The following is a 16,079-nucleotide window of genomic DNA, read 5'->3' on the forward strand; positions in this document are numbered from 1 at the left end:
CTCTTTGAATTTACTGAAATAATGCGGCTTAATGAGATCACTTTTATATCACCAAAACCAAATTTTTAGAAACTTATTCTCAGGAAATTTTGACTTTGTGTTCAAATTTGGAACTAAAGAAAATTTTGAAGTGTTAGAATGTCTCATACTACAGAAATTCTCAAATTTTGTTCAAATCTAGCACTGACTTTTCTGATACCCCTTCACCTGCACTGTTTAATTTTGTTGCTACATGTAGTAAGTTAACCTAGAGCTTTAGATGTGGCATTTGTATGAGATAGAAGGAATAACATCATAAAGAAAATCATATCAAACACATAGATGTTTTATACATTCAGGTTAGAAAAATGAAGAAAACGGAAAATTGCACTATAGTTTGTATGAACATTATGAGATACTGGTGTAATCAAATAGTCAATCCTGCATTTCATTATACTTAGTGGAAAATTATGTAGTGCCTTATTTCACCATAAACTGAGGCTTCATGTACTGTAGTAAGCTTTTCTCACAATACTTTAACATAACTATTAGATGTATAACATCATTATGCTGAGTAAATAAAACCATATGAAGTTATAACTAGCTAACTTGAAAAACTGATACTCAACCAATAATCTACAATGATAAAATAGGGAGCCTGTAACAGTTTTAGGACTTGCCAACATTGTTTACAGAAAATTTTAGCTCTCACTTTGCAAAAAGCTGTAATACAAACAACATTTCTTCCTTATTCAAACTTACCATTGGTGACTTTCAGCACTCATGGCATCCAGCTGTATAGCTTTTTCAGCTGCAATTTTTCCTGTAAAAGAAATAAAGATATACAAAAGGATCTCTACACCTTAGATTAAAATCAGGAAATACACTGCAAGGTTATATACTCAAGATATACAAAGAAACCAAGCTGACTTTCCATGTAAACGTTGAGAGGGATATTTTAAAATTTTGGATTCATAATGCGCCCACGAATGCAATTTTATACTTTTGTTTACTTAGGATAGTTCATTTCAGATGCAACCAAATAGTTTTCAGAGATGCTCTGCTCTTGAATCAGGAATGGAGAAATTAAATGACTTAGCCAAAGTCACGTTTTGAGTAGGAGTCCAGAGGACGAGTTTGTTGTTTTTAAAGCCTTAGCTGTAATCAATGAAGCTATTATTATTATTATTATTATTATTATTTTATTAAAAATAACTATAAAAATGAGAGGTAAAGCAAATAATCCAAACTATATATATTAGTAGCTTCAGTGTGCTGGGCTCTTTACGAACAAAGATGGCAACATCCCTGCCTGAAGAAGGCTCACTGTATAAAGAGACATGTAAACAAATGGAGAGTGAGTAAGGGAAAGGGGAGTAATGAAGATACATGTGTTAATAATAAACTCTTATCAGACATCTAAGTTATAACCAAGCTTGTCGTGAAACAAGAAAAGATCAGCCAACAAGTTTCTCAATAAAAATCAAGAGAAAGATGAGTCTTCTTAAGAGGCTTGATGGCAAACAGAGTAGGTATCCTGCACAGCAGTTCAGAAAGGAAATGGCACGTGTAAGAGTAGCACAACAGAAGGCTCAGAGAGTTATGTGCAAGAGAAGCTGCCACATGACTCGTCCAGGGCACTGCTGGAGAAAAAGACTAGGTTAATGAAAACTCAGAACAAGACAAAAAAAGAAAAGTAAGGTGAGGCAGGATGATGTAGGACTATGGAGGAAGTAAAGAGAAGTCAAATTTGATGCAGAGCCAGTGGAAAAGGTAAAGAGAATTATAAAATCAAAGAGATGGGCAAGGAGGCTTATTTTAGTGGCAGTGTACTGTATGGAATTGGAGGCAGGGGCTAATGGAGACAGATATGAAAGAGGCAAGAGAGAAGAATTTTGCAGTAGTCGAGATCAAGACAGGATGGATGAGAATTTCTCATTGAGAAAGGAAGATGCTAGATTTACTGAAGATGAAGAAGTAGCCAGGTTTAAGATATAGCTTAAATGGAGGAGAGAGAAAGGAGCGAACAACGACCTCCCAGTTATGAACCAGAGTGATTGCCAGGGTGGTGATGCTTCGGAAAGCTATAGAGAAAAAAAGGAGGTAATGAGAGAGGAAAAAATCAGGAATTCAGTTTTGACGATTTTAAGACTGAGCTGCTAACAGGATACCTAAGACGAGATGACAGATAGATGGCTAGGTGATGTTGGTGCTGCACGTTCTGCTTTTCAGTCTTTAGCTTTGCTTCCCATCTGCAGTATTCTCAAGCTCCAGAATGAGCCATATTCAGCCTTCCTCATCTAAAAGCTGGTTACTACAGTGTGGTGCCATAGGATAGGGAAGACAACCCTGGACCTCTGCATATGCCCTACAGAAATGATGATTTTTTGCCTGCTTTAGTTTTGTGGTTAGTTGGGCTGACGTTTAGGCTATGTCTACATGGCGTTCTGCCCAGCACCACTGCTGTCAGAACTATGCAAAGTGAGCTTCTCACGATTTCAGATGGCTTCCCATTTACATACTCCTGAAGCTCATTACCAAAGCCACGCAAGAGTTTGATTCCAGCAGAAGCAGGTGCCAGCACTGTAGAGGCCGTGTGGACGTGTCTTTGACAGGTAACCCCCTACTGTCGCCAGTCCCTTATGTCTCAAGGGGGGTTTGGCCAGCAGAGGCATGTCCACAAGGCCTCTGCAATGCCGGCACCCAACTCTTGTGTGGCTGTGGTAATGAACTTTGGGAGTATGCAAATGGGAAGCCATTTGCAATCCTGAGAAGCTCACTTTGCATAGCTCTGCTGGCAGCAGTGCTGGGCAGAGTGCCATGTAGACCCAGACTTAAGGATTAAAAGTATTGGCTGGCGCCAATCCTGTGACAGAACCGCTTCTAATCCGGCCCTGGACCTCTCTAGTAGAATGAAACTAACTGCTTAATTCCAAAGCCTGGGCAGTATTATCACGAAAAACATTTTCACCAAGATCTAAACACACTCATTATCAAATAAATGACAAAACTGCTTGGACTACTACATTTCAGGGGAAAGTGTCACTAAAAGTTCACAGAATGAACCGTTCCACAACAGTCAGGTGTCATTCCATCTAGCCAGCTTTTTGCTCCACTTACCACTAGCAACATGTTTCTTCTTTTCTTCAACATCTGTAGTCATCTCAAACATATCTCCATAAGCTCGTGCAAGTCTCCAAAGAAACCCCACATCGTTTCCATACTGAACAGCAAAGGATGGAGCAGTTATATTAAGCAATTAAATTGAAAAAAAATGTTTTCTCCAATAACAGTTAAAATACCTTAATAGCATATTTAGTCTCTGGTCATGTTTCCCTCACCCATTGTAAGATGGTGAATCTCTGGATATTTTTATTCCTGCCACACTATTATAATTACATTTGGTGAGCATGATAAGATGAATACTTTTAAATACTTGGACACTTAGCTAGAAAATATGTATTAGATTTGTTCAGGTTTTCTGGGGGTTTGGTTTGGTTTGGTTTTGGTTTTGGTTTGTTTGTTTTTTTAACAAAAGGATTTTTTGTAGAACTGTTCATTAATATATAATAAAAATAAAATATATATCATGAGGTGAGCTAACAGGATGTTTTCTTCTACGCATAAAATAAAAATCTCATCATTCACTCACAATATCATATCAACCATATTTCTCCATTTAAATGAGGAATATTACCAGAACAACTAATATCTGCCTAACCAGAAGAAATATAGGAAGGGTGAGCTCAGTATTGATTATGGAACCTAAAACTTCCAGTGATTTCATTGACAGTTCAAGTACTGAAAGATCAAGCTCATCTTATAGAAAAAGTCCTAGAGCAAGTAGTAAATAGGCAGACTATGGGTCAAATCTGAATCACCAGAAACTTTTGAATAGACTGTGAAAACTTTATTATCATTACTGTCTTTCATCATTATTTTTCTGGAGTCTGGGCCTTGACTATATCTTAACCAAGAAATTTTGACCTTGACAAAAAAAATTGACTACCCCTGTCCTGGAGAACATACCAAAAATGTTTAACTGTCTAAGTTTTTTCAGATCATTCTTTTGATTTTAACAGAGAATTATAACCATCTGTAACAAGGCATAACAGGCCTTTGTGGCCCCAAAGTTCTATTACACCAGGAGTTCTCCAACTAGGGTTCGTGACCATTGTTCCCTCTAACCCCTTTCATCCATGTGTGGAATAAATTTTGTTACATGTTATGTTACCAATGCATGTGTAAACGTGAGTCACCAGCAGAAACAAAATACCTACCTGTGAACATTCTGCTAACCAGCTGGGTGGCACCTGAATCTCTTCTGAGCAACCACACAACTGCACAGCTTATGGGGATGCTGTTCATGAAAGAGGCAAACCCAAGGGGGGTTGTGAGGTTATTTCATGGGCAGGGGTCACCAGCAACCAGCCTCCACCATAAACCCTACTTCACCTCCTGCATTTAAAATGGTGTTAATTTTAAAAAAAAAAAAAAAAAAAGTGTTTTTAATTTATAAAGGGCCTGGCACTGAGAGGCTCACTGTTTGAAAGGGGTCACCAATACAAAAATTTGAGAATCACTGTATTACACCCTGCCCTAGGAAAGAGCAGCAAAGGTGAGTCTATAGGCATTCCTAAACAGGCTACATGGCAGAAGCCAATCAGTGGAAGGCTCAGGCAAAAGGAGCTGCCAGGGTTGGGCAAGGTCGGTTGCTGGGAAGAATGTACCTCTCTGGTTACAGAAACTCCAGAGAGAAGCTTAAAGCTTCTGGTGGTAACTGCACTCAAAGCAGAAGAAGCAGCTCTAAGAAATTCAGCTGTGAGATATGGCAATGAGAAGGGGACTGCACAGGAAAAGACCCAAGAAAACTGATGGGAGCAGTAAGTGGCTGCTGTCTGTTGGGTCCCCCTACTGTTCTGGGCCCCAAGTCCCCCATCCACAAGTGCTGGAGTAGCCTAAACAATGGAAAGGGGGCACACCTAGTTTAAGAGCCCAAAAAAGGAGCTAAATTTAAAAGGCAAAGAAACAAGGCTGAAAGCCCTGGTGATGCTCTCTACTAAATGCACAAGAGGCTAGACTCAAAAGATCCAGATACATTGCTGAAGACACTAATAAGGGCACACCGATAGTCCTTGATGGAGCCTTGTTACCTCAGAAAGAGTTCATTCATTCGTACTGACTGTGAAACTTGACTGGAGAGCTTGAGCCACCAAAGACCCACCAAGCAAGTCTGATGATCTACAGGGAGGCACAAGAAAGGCCTGCAGTGCCACACCCACCCATGAAGGGGCATTCAAGAGGTAAATGTCATGTCCTATCATCCTACATAATTCTAAAGGATGCCTTAACAAAAAAAACACCCTACACACCAATCATTTCATGGGGCAGATTCTCAGGTGACATAGGCTGTCACAGCTCCATTGGCTTCACTGGATCACTCCCTGTTGGTTTTTGGTGTCATTTTTGTAAACATTTGTTAAATTTCTTTAGAGCTCTGTTGGTTTCTTCCCAACTTAATTCCAGAAGACTTTTCCACTTAGACAAATTAAAGAGCTGGAAAACTTATTCCATTTACCTAAAAACCTCCATTACATGTCTGTTCCTTAAGAAGCTGGAACAAACTGGAACTTGATATAGTTTAACTTTAGTGAAAAACAAAACAAGCTTTTACAACTACTCTAATAAAAATACTGATGTGATGACCTTTAGGAAAATCTTTTATTTTTAACGTAATTTGCTGATCAACACCTTTATTTTTTTTTTGTACCTAGCTGTAATATTACCAAGATTTAAAACAGAGGAAATACGCTACAGTGAAGGTAGAGCCAGGGCTATGAAAATAATTGTGTGTTTATTCCTCAGTACCTTTTCCTCTTTCACAAGTAACAGTCTGAAGCTCTCTCTTTTATCATCATCAGAACCACAACGCAAACTCTCCACCTGCTGCAGAAGATTAAATAATTCTGTTTTCTTTTCTGGTCTCAGGGATGCTGCGGATAAGCTAATCCATCCCTTTTCTTCTTCAGATTCTCCTTCAGTATCAGTGTGAGCTGTAATATAGCTAAAATTATAACAACAAATCTCAATATTCTAAAAACATTGATGAAACATTCTATTAAATTTTATGCTAGCTTCCCAAATTTAACAAAAGTTCTTGATATGTTCACAATCATTTTAAACTACAGTATCATTCTTCTGAACTAGAGAAGGAAGAAATCATTATTACTAGAAGATTTCGTAAATAATCCTGATGCATTCTGCCTAAGAGTCTACACAACATGATTGCCAGAGGCATTGCCCAGTGATTAGACTGTGACTTGTTATTCTGTTTTGACACTGTCTCTGGAACTGTCATGGTTCTGTTACCAGATATGGACTGCCCACAGAGCTTGCTTACGAGCAAGATACAGATCAGTTGTCTTCATTGTAAGTTGAGCCCTGCCAAATTCACAGCCATGAAAAATACATCACTGAAGCCGTGTCTACACGTGGACGCTACTTCGAAGTAGCGGCACTAACTTTGAAATAGCGCCCATCACGGCTACACGTGTTGGGCGCTATTTCGATGTTAACATCGACGTTAAGTGGCGAGACGTTGAAGCCGCTAACCCCATGAGGGGATGGGAATAGCGCCCTACTTCGACGTTCAACGTCGAAGTAGGGACCGTGTAGTCGTTGCGCGTCCTGCAACTTCGAAATTGCGGGGTCCTCCATGGCGGCCATCAGCTGAGGGGTTGAGAGACGCTCTCTTTCCAGCCCCTGCGGGGCTCTGTGATCACCGTGGGCAGCAGCCCTTAGCTCAGGGCTTCTGGCTGCTGCTGCGGCAGCTGGGGATCCATGCTGCATGCACAGGGTCTGCAACCAGTTGTCGGCTCTGCGGATCTTGTGTTGTTTAGTGCAACTGTGTCTGGGAGGCGCCCTTTAAGGGAGCGGCTTGCTGTTGAGTCCGCCCTGTGACCCTGTCTGCAGCTGTGCCTGGCACCCTTATTTCAATGTGTGCTACTGTGGCGTGTAGACGTTTCCTCGCAGCGCCTATTTTGATGTGGTGCTGCGCAACGTCGATGTTGAACGTCGACGTTGCCAGCCCTGGAGGACGTGTAGACGTTATTCATCGAAATAGCCTATTTCGATGTAGCGTTCATGTGTAGACGTAGCCTGACTGTGAAATCTGGCCTTTTGTGCACATTTATCCTATACAATAGAGAGAGGAGACCAGTGTTTCCCACACTGGGGAGTCCTGACCCAAAAGGGAGTTGCTGGGAGATCACTGGGTTATTTTAGGTGGGTCGTGGTACTGCCACCCTTACTCGTCTACTGCCACCAGAATGGAGCAGCTGGAGAGCTGTGGCTGTTGACTAGGTGTCCAGCACAAAAGGCCGTACCCTTCCACCAATAGTACAGAAGTAAGGGTATTAGTACCACAACCCTCCATACAATAAGCTTACAACTGCCCTCTGCAACTCCTTTTTTAGGTTGACTCCTACAACTACATCACCCTGAAATTTCAAATGTAAACAGCTAAAACCATGAAATTTTTAAAATCCTGTAACCATGACATTTACCAAAATGGACAGTGAATTGGGGTATGGCTCTAATCCTAAGATCCTTTAAGGCATTGTCAGGTCTGGCTGAGGATAGCTAAAATAATTAATATTCAGCTGTTTATTGTATAACAGAATGGCCAGTATTGGCAATATAGCTTCTAACCCCAAATAAAGTCTCTGATGTGAGGAAGAAGAATACTACAAAGCTGTTTGGTAGCAAATTGAAAAGCAGAGTGCTGAACAAACAAAGTGAAATATTCAGAACAGATTTGTATATATTTATCTATAATTTACAGTTGAATCCTCACAATACTGAAGTTCACTGGCAAAAGTTCCATCAATTTCAGTAGAGTCAAGATTTGAAAATAGTTCAGTTTACTCTAGTCTGCTGAAACACATTTAAAAGTATAATGTGTTGCTATTTCATTATTACTTTCAACTGGACGTAAAGCTATTCTACATGTAAGTTGTGTATGTAATGACTAAACTACTAAAAGGGCAGTGCATGTTTAGATGCTTCTTTAACTGTAACGCAAGAGTCAGCGCTGAACACTCTCAGATCAGGTAAAAAGGGCCGTTTTGTTTAATTATCAATAGAAAATGGTTGGAGTTAAACAGTATAATGTAGCAATGAAATAATAATTGTAAATGGAATGACACGTTCCTGTATAATACTGCAACTGAAGAGTTAAAAGCTTTTTTGACCAACATCAAACATCCTTTAAGGGTTGAAAGTGTTTGATTTTACTCATTGACATCAAGGTCTCAGTGTTATCTATTATCATTAAATTATACCTAGCAGAAATAACATCTCCTCCCCCATTTTTTTCTTTGCAAAAACACTGTCTGTCCAAGGCTGAAAAATAGACTGATCGGATTATTACAGGATGTTACCATATCAGCAAAAAATGCCAAGGTCAAGTCCATGCTGAGAAGCACTCATCTCAGTCAAAACAAGCCCATCAGAGAACTCCAAAGAGTCTTGTATAAACCTGACAATACCAAGGATCAGCTCCATATGGCCAGATCATGGAATACAATTTTACTATAACTTCACTTGAAAAATATATAAACATCTCACAGCTGACCTATTTTGCTGTATAAATCATAACAAGTGAATAACATCGTAACAACATCAGTGAAGTAATAAGGTTCCATGGCCAGATCATAACCCCCTAATGTGCCTCTGATCCCAGAACAATGGGAAGAACTTTCCAGCACACAGCCTGCAAAAGAGGGAGAAAACTGGGTGAGCTGGAATAGAATGGGCAGAAGGTTGCATATCATTTCATTCTGATTTTATGGAACAACATTTTAAAAAATTCTTAGTCTGTGTTAATATTTATATGTAGCACTTCCTCGCCCTCATGACTCCACACAGAAATATCTGGAAAACACAGTCATGGTCCTTGATAAAGATAAATTACACTTTGAATTGCTCATTTTGATATTTAAAAAACGAAAAAAGCAGTATCTTTTAAATAACTGCTTACAAAGGAAAAATGCTAAGCTTATGTTATTAAACAAAACAGACTGAAACAATGTTACATTACTGTATTAAGGCAACAACTTACTGGTTTCTAGGTGCTGTAATATATTATACTGTACTACAACTCCACTCTTGCTGAAAAGAGTCACAAGACATTCAATTAGTCCACCAAGGAGCTAGGAACCAAAAAAATAGCTATGATGGATGCAGATAATCAGCCCAGAGGTAGTACAGCATTTTTTTTAATCTTCTCCAAGCTTGACCCTGTCACAGCCTTTCAGTTAGGTAGCTGAAAACAACTTGAACCTACAGCTCTTGATCCTGCAAATAGCACAACTAATGCACGCATAACTTCACACGATACTAGCCCTATTCACACAGAGCAATGGGGATATTCAAATGCATGATTTATGCATCTTCGTAACTCTTGGAGGATTGAGACTTAAATACATTTTGAGTTTCATCAGTCTACAAATTTAGTAAGACTATTCTATCCGCTTCACCTTTATAAGATATTTTAAATGTCTGCAGTCTGTAAACTTTACAAGAAGGTAACACAGATTTTAAAACAGCTGATCAACAAAGACAATTTCTCCTGAAAGTAAGGATTATGCACAGTTTATCAACTTGACTCACACACAATTTTACCTAAAAGCAGAGAAATTTTCCAATTGCTAAATGAAAAAGTAGTAAAATATTTAAAATAGCATGCTAAAAATGCTTAAAGAAGCCCATTGACCGGTTTTATCAGAATAAGCTAGAAGTCTTTCCTATCACCCTGGTTCTAAGAAGTTATGAGTCAAGAATGGAAGGCAACCAATTTTAATCAGCACTAATTTCAATGGGATTACTTATGTGCTTAAATTTAGGCACATGCTTAAGTACCTTGATGGCTTAGGACCCTAAAGAGGTTTTCAAGATAAGGCCTATCTGGCAGATATTGACCCATGCACATAATTTGACTGACATCAATGGGACATCTCACATACATAATAAAACAAAGCAAGAGAAATGTAGCACATTAAAGGCTAACAAAATGATTTACTCGGCAATGAGCTTTCGTGGAACAGAGCCACTTGGATCTGATGAAGTGGGTCTGTCCCACAAAAGCTCATCACTGAATAAATCATTTTGTTAGTACTACATTTCTGCTGGAGTACAGACCAACACAACTACCACTCTGTTACTATTCACATACACAATGTTAGACTTATGTATAAATGTCTGCCGAACCAAAACCTAAACTTAGAAATGATACAATGAGAGTAACAAAAGGTGGAGAGTACTATTTATGAGCAAGTTTAAATTTCAGAGCAATATGTTTCAGAATCAAGTTAAGTTTCAAACTCAGGGGCCATGTCTACACTAGCCAAAAACTTCGAAACGGCCATGCAAATGGCCATTTCGAAGTTTCCTAATGAAGCGCTGAAATACATATTCAGCGCCTCATTAGCATGCAGGCGGCTGCGGCACTTCGAAACTGACACGGCTTGTCCAGACGGGGCTCCTTTTCGAAAGGACCCCGGCTACTTCGAAGTCCCCTTATTCCTATCTGCTCATAGGAATAAGGGGACTTCAAAGTAGGCGGGGTCCTTTCGAAAAGGAGACTCATCTGGATGAGCCGCGCGGCGGTGAGCTGTGTCAATTTCGAAGTGCCGCAGCCGCCCGCATGCTAATGAGGCGCTGAATATGTATTTCAGCTCTTCATTAGGAAACTTCGAAATGGCCATTTGCATGGCCATTTCGAAGTTTTTGGCTAGTGTAGACATAGCCAGGGTGTTATTTTTATTGTACATGTGATTCTTAAGTAAGGGTATAGATAAAAATGGAATCTCCAGGAATGATTTCAAGTGACATGAGGGTTTGCTTTGCATTTGGGTTCTTTGTTATATTGTGTATATACTTTTTAACATAAGTAAAGTTATCAAGCATTCATAAAGGAAAGACTATTGCATAGAACTATGATGGCAAGATGTACAGTATTCACACAGGCTCTCAATAAAAATTATTTCAGTAGAAAAGTGTTGTCCTACATGTTCACCTTTACAGGTTACTTTAATAAACACGTTGCTATTATTTCATCATTGGGCAAATCTATGCATGGTTAAAACATTTTCCTATGATAATTACACTAATGATCAAAGAATTTTATAGTTTACTATGAAATTAATCTGATTTGATTTACAAGACACTCTACCTATAATTTCAGATACATAAGAGGAATAGTTTAGTGTTGAAGTCTACCAACCAATTTGACCAACAATAATGATTTCTTATAAAATATTTGATTACTTACATTTCCTAATTTTCAGCATTCATGTTAGAAACAGTCTACATACATGTAACAGTCAGACATAACAGGTCACCAAAATATGCAACACTTGCTCACAGAACCATTCAGTAACTACCATTAAAGCTCCTGGAAGTCAAAAATAACAGACAAAACAAAAGCATAAATTCAAAAGAACAGTCTTTCTGTAGTTTTTTTGTTGGTACAACACCTTTAGTACATCAATCAAGAAAAAGGTGCTTTCTGTGCAGAACTGACAAACTATGACACTATTAAACCAAAAGCAAGATCCAAGACCTTTTACTTTCATCACATTAAAGACAGATCATAGAAGCCAGCTATCTTTATTGTCTTAGAATGTTTTTAATTGAAGGCCTTTACAATTCTACTGTATGTTCAGAGTTGAATGCAGTCATTCCATGAGAACATTTGTATGGATGCAACAAGAGCTCTCTTCAGAAAACAGTGTCTAAGTAGTGTAGCAGACTTGTCAGTCATTATATACACTGAAGAGTTAAGAACACACATTTGGGGCAAACAACTCCTATCTTTCCTTTGCTGAAAAGGGAAAAATAATTGCAAAGGACTTCGGTATCCCGTTAATAAAATTTCACATAATTCACCATGACAACTGATGTTTATTTGCAGTTCTAGGAAAAGGCCAAGTACTGAATGTACTGTTGACTTTAGAAGTGATCCTTCCAGGTCAGAATTCAGATGAGTTGTTGGCACAGCATGGTGAAATCTGTATTGCCACCGCCCCCAACTATACCTTTTTAACTTTGCAGATGATACCAAAAACTGAAGATTACATTCTGTGACTCCTGGCCTGAATGGAAAGCACTAAATAAGTGTTAGATGCAACTGGGACCCTTAAAAAAGATCTAAAACCCTTCAAAAATTAAAATTTCAAGCAAAATACATTTTTTGGAAAATTGTTCAAACTGTTTCAGTCGTATCAAACAAACATTTTGTTCCAATGTTGCTCTCCAAAGTCATGTACTATAATAGAAAATAAAATAAATTTCAAAATTAAAAGTCACATTGGAACAAAATACAGAGCCATTCCATCACATTCGTTCCATAATACCTCATTTATTTTTCTGACCAAATTTTCATCAAAATTGAGATATTCCTAAGAGATCTATACAAATCAGCCACAGCAGGGTACAGGATCTGGCTCTACTGATCTGGACAGCATTTTCAGACGCCGAGATATAGAATACATAATGACAAAACCTGAAGCAGAAGTTACACTACTCTGTACAGAACAGACATGGTACTAAAATGTTATTTGTCTGCCTATTTTAAGGTGTAATCTGCATGACATACATTAAAGACTCACCCTCCTTCACTATCTGCCTCCTCAGAGCTGGTAGTTTCTGTTGCACCATGAGCTGTCTCGACTCTTCTTTTTCTGGTTGCTTTGTGTGAAGGGCTAATCCGGTGAACATCAGCCTTTCCTTGCAGCTCATCTCGAACAAGCTCTTCCAGCTTTGGAATAGCTTCTTTAAGAAACTTCACCTCTCTCTTCAGTTCTTCCACGCTCACCAGCAAGCCATTTAATTTTTCTAGTATCTGAAGCTGTCTTCCTTGTAAAGCTATTACTGTTCCTTGCTCATTATGAGTTTCCTTTTGCAAATCTACATAAGGAAATCTGTTACCTACATCTAGAAATGCAGGCAATTGTACAGTTGCCCCAGGTTTTCGGATCCTGTGATACCAAACCAGCACCAAACTTATTCCAGCAGCCCCTGCCATTATGCCCAATATCAGCCCTTTGTTTTCAGGGTGGGACATTTCTCTGTTTATCTGAAAATGAAGGGGGAAAAATTAAATCTGCTTCACTCTGTCAGAAATAGTTTCTTCCTTTTAAACTGTAACTCTAAAACTAACTATACCAGCTGGGAGATTCTGTATATATTTATCAGACGGGTAGCCATGTTAGCCTCTATCTGTAAAAACAATGAGGAGCCCTGTGGCACGTTAAAAGACAAACAGATTTATTTGGGCATAAGATTTGGTGAGCAAAAGACTACTTTGTCAGATGCATCTGGTGAAGAACATTTTTGTCAACGAAAGTTTACACCCAAACAAATCTGTTAGGCTACATCTACACAGCAAATTTATGCTGAAGTAATAGCAGTTATTTTGAAATAACTTTCCTGTCATCTACACTATGCACACACTATTCTGAAATAAATTTGAAAAAGCAGGTATGTTATTTCAGATTCAATAAACCTCATTGTGGGAAAATAGCACCAATTTCAAAATAGTTGCTGTTACAATGTGGGACAGCGCTTGTTTCAAAATAAATAACTAAATAATTTTTTTAATACGTGCTATTTTGAAATAAGTGCTATGTGCTCAAATAATGTATTTCAAAATAGCTAAGTGTTATTTCAAAATACACTTCTCTGTGTAGCAGCATTATTTCAAAATAGGCATTTTGGAATATCTATCCCAAAAGTCCTTATTTCAAAATAGGGCTGCTGTCTACGGCGTTAGTCTTTAAGATGCTACAGGTCTCCTTGTTGGTTTTTGCATATATTCAGGTATGATATACATTCGGTAGTAATAAAATAAAATTCTACATATGTGCAATGAGGGTGGCAAACACCTATACGCTAAATCACCAATCCTGCACATGTGTGAATCTGCCATCATAATATTGCATTTAAGTTCTTTGTGGTTTTATACAATTCTATGTTTGTTTGGTTGGTTTTTTTTTTAATTGCAACACTTTCTAGAACACTTACCATGTGCTTTAGGGACTTATATTTTCACAGCACTTTACAAACCTAAACCCTGATTTGTAGACCTCTGTGCACAACTTCGGAAATGATCCTCATTTCATGCACTTAAATGTTGTATACATGCATAAGTATTTAGGGTCTTGAGGTCAGATTGTACATAAAGATCTGCCCCCTCAGCAGCACCCTCAAAGAAATTATAAAAACCAAAAGGGGGGATGGGGAGGCTGCCTTAGTTTACACTTTTCCCATATACAAAACACCTGGCTCTGACACTGTGGAGTGACATAAGCCTGTTTTACAGGAAAGACTGACATAATTTAATAACATTTCTACGCTGCACGTATAGAGCCTTTAAATTTTTTTTTTTTTAAAAAGCAGCTGTGGTTTACCTCTTCCCAATTTTAAAATGTTCTTTTCAAAGACCTACAAGGATTAGCCTTCTGTTAAGGTCTAGCCACGTGGGCAGTTCTAGGTTTCCAGGTTAGCTTAAAGATTTCCACGCACCGAAGGAAATTCTGTAAGATGTGGAAGCACGATCTTCCCCTCATCCTCTGGGTCAAAAAAATCAGCCAAAACGGCTGGACTTCAGACTTTGGAGATATTCAGAGTTCACCCGGCAGGTGACTCCAGCGTGGCAGGTTCAGGTGGGGGTGGGGTGGATTTTAGGCAAGCACAAACCAATGAAAACCAGAGGAAGCGGCACCAGCCCCAGCACCCAGCGCTGACTGCGGCTCTCTCAGCCCCCCTAGCGGGGCAGGTTAACCAGGGCGCAGAGCACAGTCCAGGAGTGCCCCGACTGCGGAGGGAGCGGGGCGGGTGACCGGCCCCTGCCGACGGTCGGGAGCACTAGGGGGCGCAGGGCGGCTCGCCCCGCTGGGTTTCCCTGCCAAGGGCGCGGAGGCGAAGGCAGCTCCGCCTCCGGCTGCAGCCCCCCAGCCAGCGGGCGGCCCACGGGCTGCGGCACGGCGGGATCCCCGGGGCGGGCTCAGCCCGGGTTACGTACCGGGTGGCGCTGGCTCCGGCTCGGCGAGCAGACGCGGTTCCGCCTGTGCGGACGGGACAGGACGGGCTGGGGGCGGAAGCGGCGCAGGGGCCGCCCAGGAGCTGCCGAGACCCGGATACGGATGGGCCAGGCGAGCGGGGCCGCAGATCCTGCGGACTTCGGCCTCCCAGAGCCTCCCCGCAGCGGCGGGGACGAGGCCTGGAGTGAAAGGCCGCCCCCGCCGCAGCCACCTGCGAGCCCCCGGGGCGCCCAGCCCGGCGGGGCTCCCGGCAGCCTGGCTAGGCGGGGGCGGCTGCCCTCCGGGGCTGGCTCCGTGACCCAGGGCGGGCTGAGGGAGCGCTGCTGTCTGCGTCCCGCAGCGGGGGGAGGAAAGGTGGCCCGGAGCAGTGTCAGCGGGCGGTAGGCCTGGGGGCAGTGCCGCTTTTTTTGGGGGCGGGGGGGGAGGCATTGACCCAAACTATAAGGGGCGTATGTCAGGGGTGAGCAGACCTTACGTGGGGGACCCCGCTTTTCGTCCCTGCAATTAGCCCCTCCCCCCAACCTGTCTAATGTAATGCAGACTGGTGGAAAGTTCAGTTATAGTCCTATAAAAACGTTTGAGGTATAAGAAAATAAGGAGGCAGAATGGAAACATTTGTTAATGGGTATATGAATGGGAGCACACCCATATCAATACAGTAACGCCTTTCAGCCTTTTGAATGAGATGGATGAGCTTGAGAGCCAGCAGCCCATCATGCTGCACCCCCTCTTGTGAAATTTCATGGGCCCCTGCTGCACGGGATGGACTCTGCTTCCTGCCCGGGCGTGCCGTGGCAACCTCAAGGCCCTATTTCCAGCCCCGGGGGTTCGAGATGGCAGTGACCTCAGAGAAAGGAAACCAATGCTGGCTGGGCTTTCTGCAGCGAAGCCCTCCCGTCACCAGGGGTATATGTTTGATCAGCAGCTTCTGGGGTGGGCCAGGATCGTACCACGCTAGGTGTGGTGTGAATAGAACATCAGCCAACCCTCACCTCT

At 41.0% G+C, this 16,079-nt stretch overlaps 1 protein-coding gene across 2 annotated transcripts in view; it reads right to left on the bottom strand.

Moving 5' to 3' along the window:
• Nucleotides 1-15,382, bottom strand: part of RMDN2 (regulator of microtubule dynamics 2) — a 58,510-nt gene extending 43,128 nt beyond the window's left edge. The window contains exons 1-5 of one of the 2 annotated variants that reach the window (XM_074989689.1): nt 15,065-15,382; nt 12,651-13,117; nt 5,848-6,043; nt 3,100-3,202; nt 742-802 (exon numbers count right to left, since the gene is read on the bottom strand). In XM_074989689.1, coding sequence (XP_074845790.1) covers nt 742-802; nt 3,100-3,202; nt 5,848-6,043; nt 12,651-13,105 — 815 coding nt within the window. In that variant the 5' untranslated portion in view covers nt 13,106-13,117; nt 15,065-15,382. Of the gene's footprint in view, nt 1-741; nt 803-3,099; nt 3,203-5,847; nt 6,044-12,650; nt 13,118-14,565; nt 14,658-15,064 lie in introns of those variants that run through there. The other variant, XM_074989690.1, reaches the window with a different exon arrangement.
• Between the last annotated feature and the right edge of the window lie 697 nt (nt 15,383-16,079).

This window comes from Carettochelys insculpta, chromosome 3, assembly GCF_033958435.1.
Source record: "Carettochelys insculpta isolate YL-2023 chromosome 3, ASM3395843v1, whole genome shotgun sequence".
Classification (NCBI taxonomy): Eukaryota; Metazoa; Chordata; order Testudines; family Carettochelyidae; genus Carettochelys; species Carettochelys insculpta.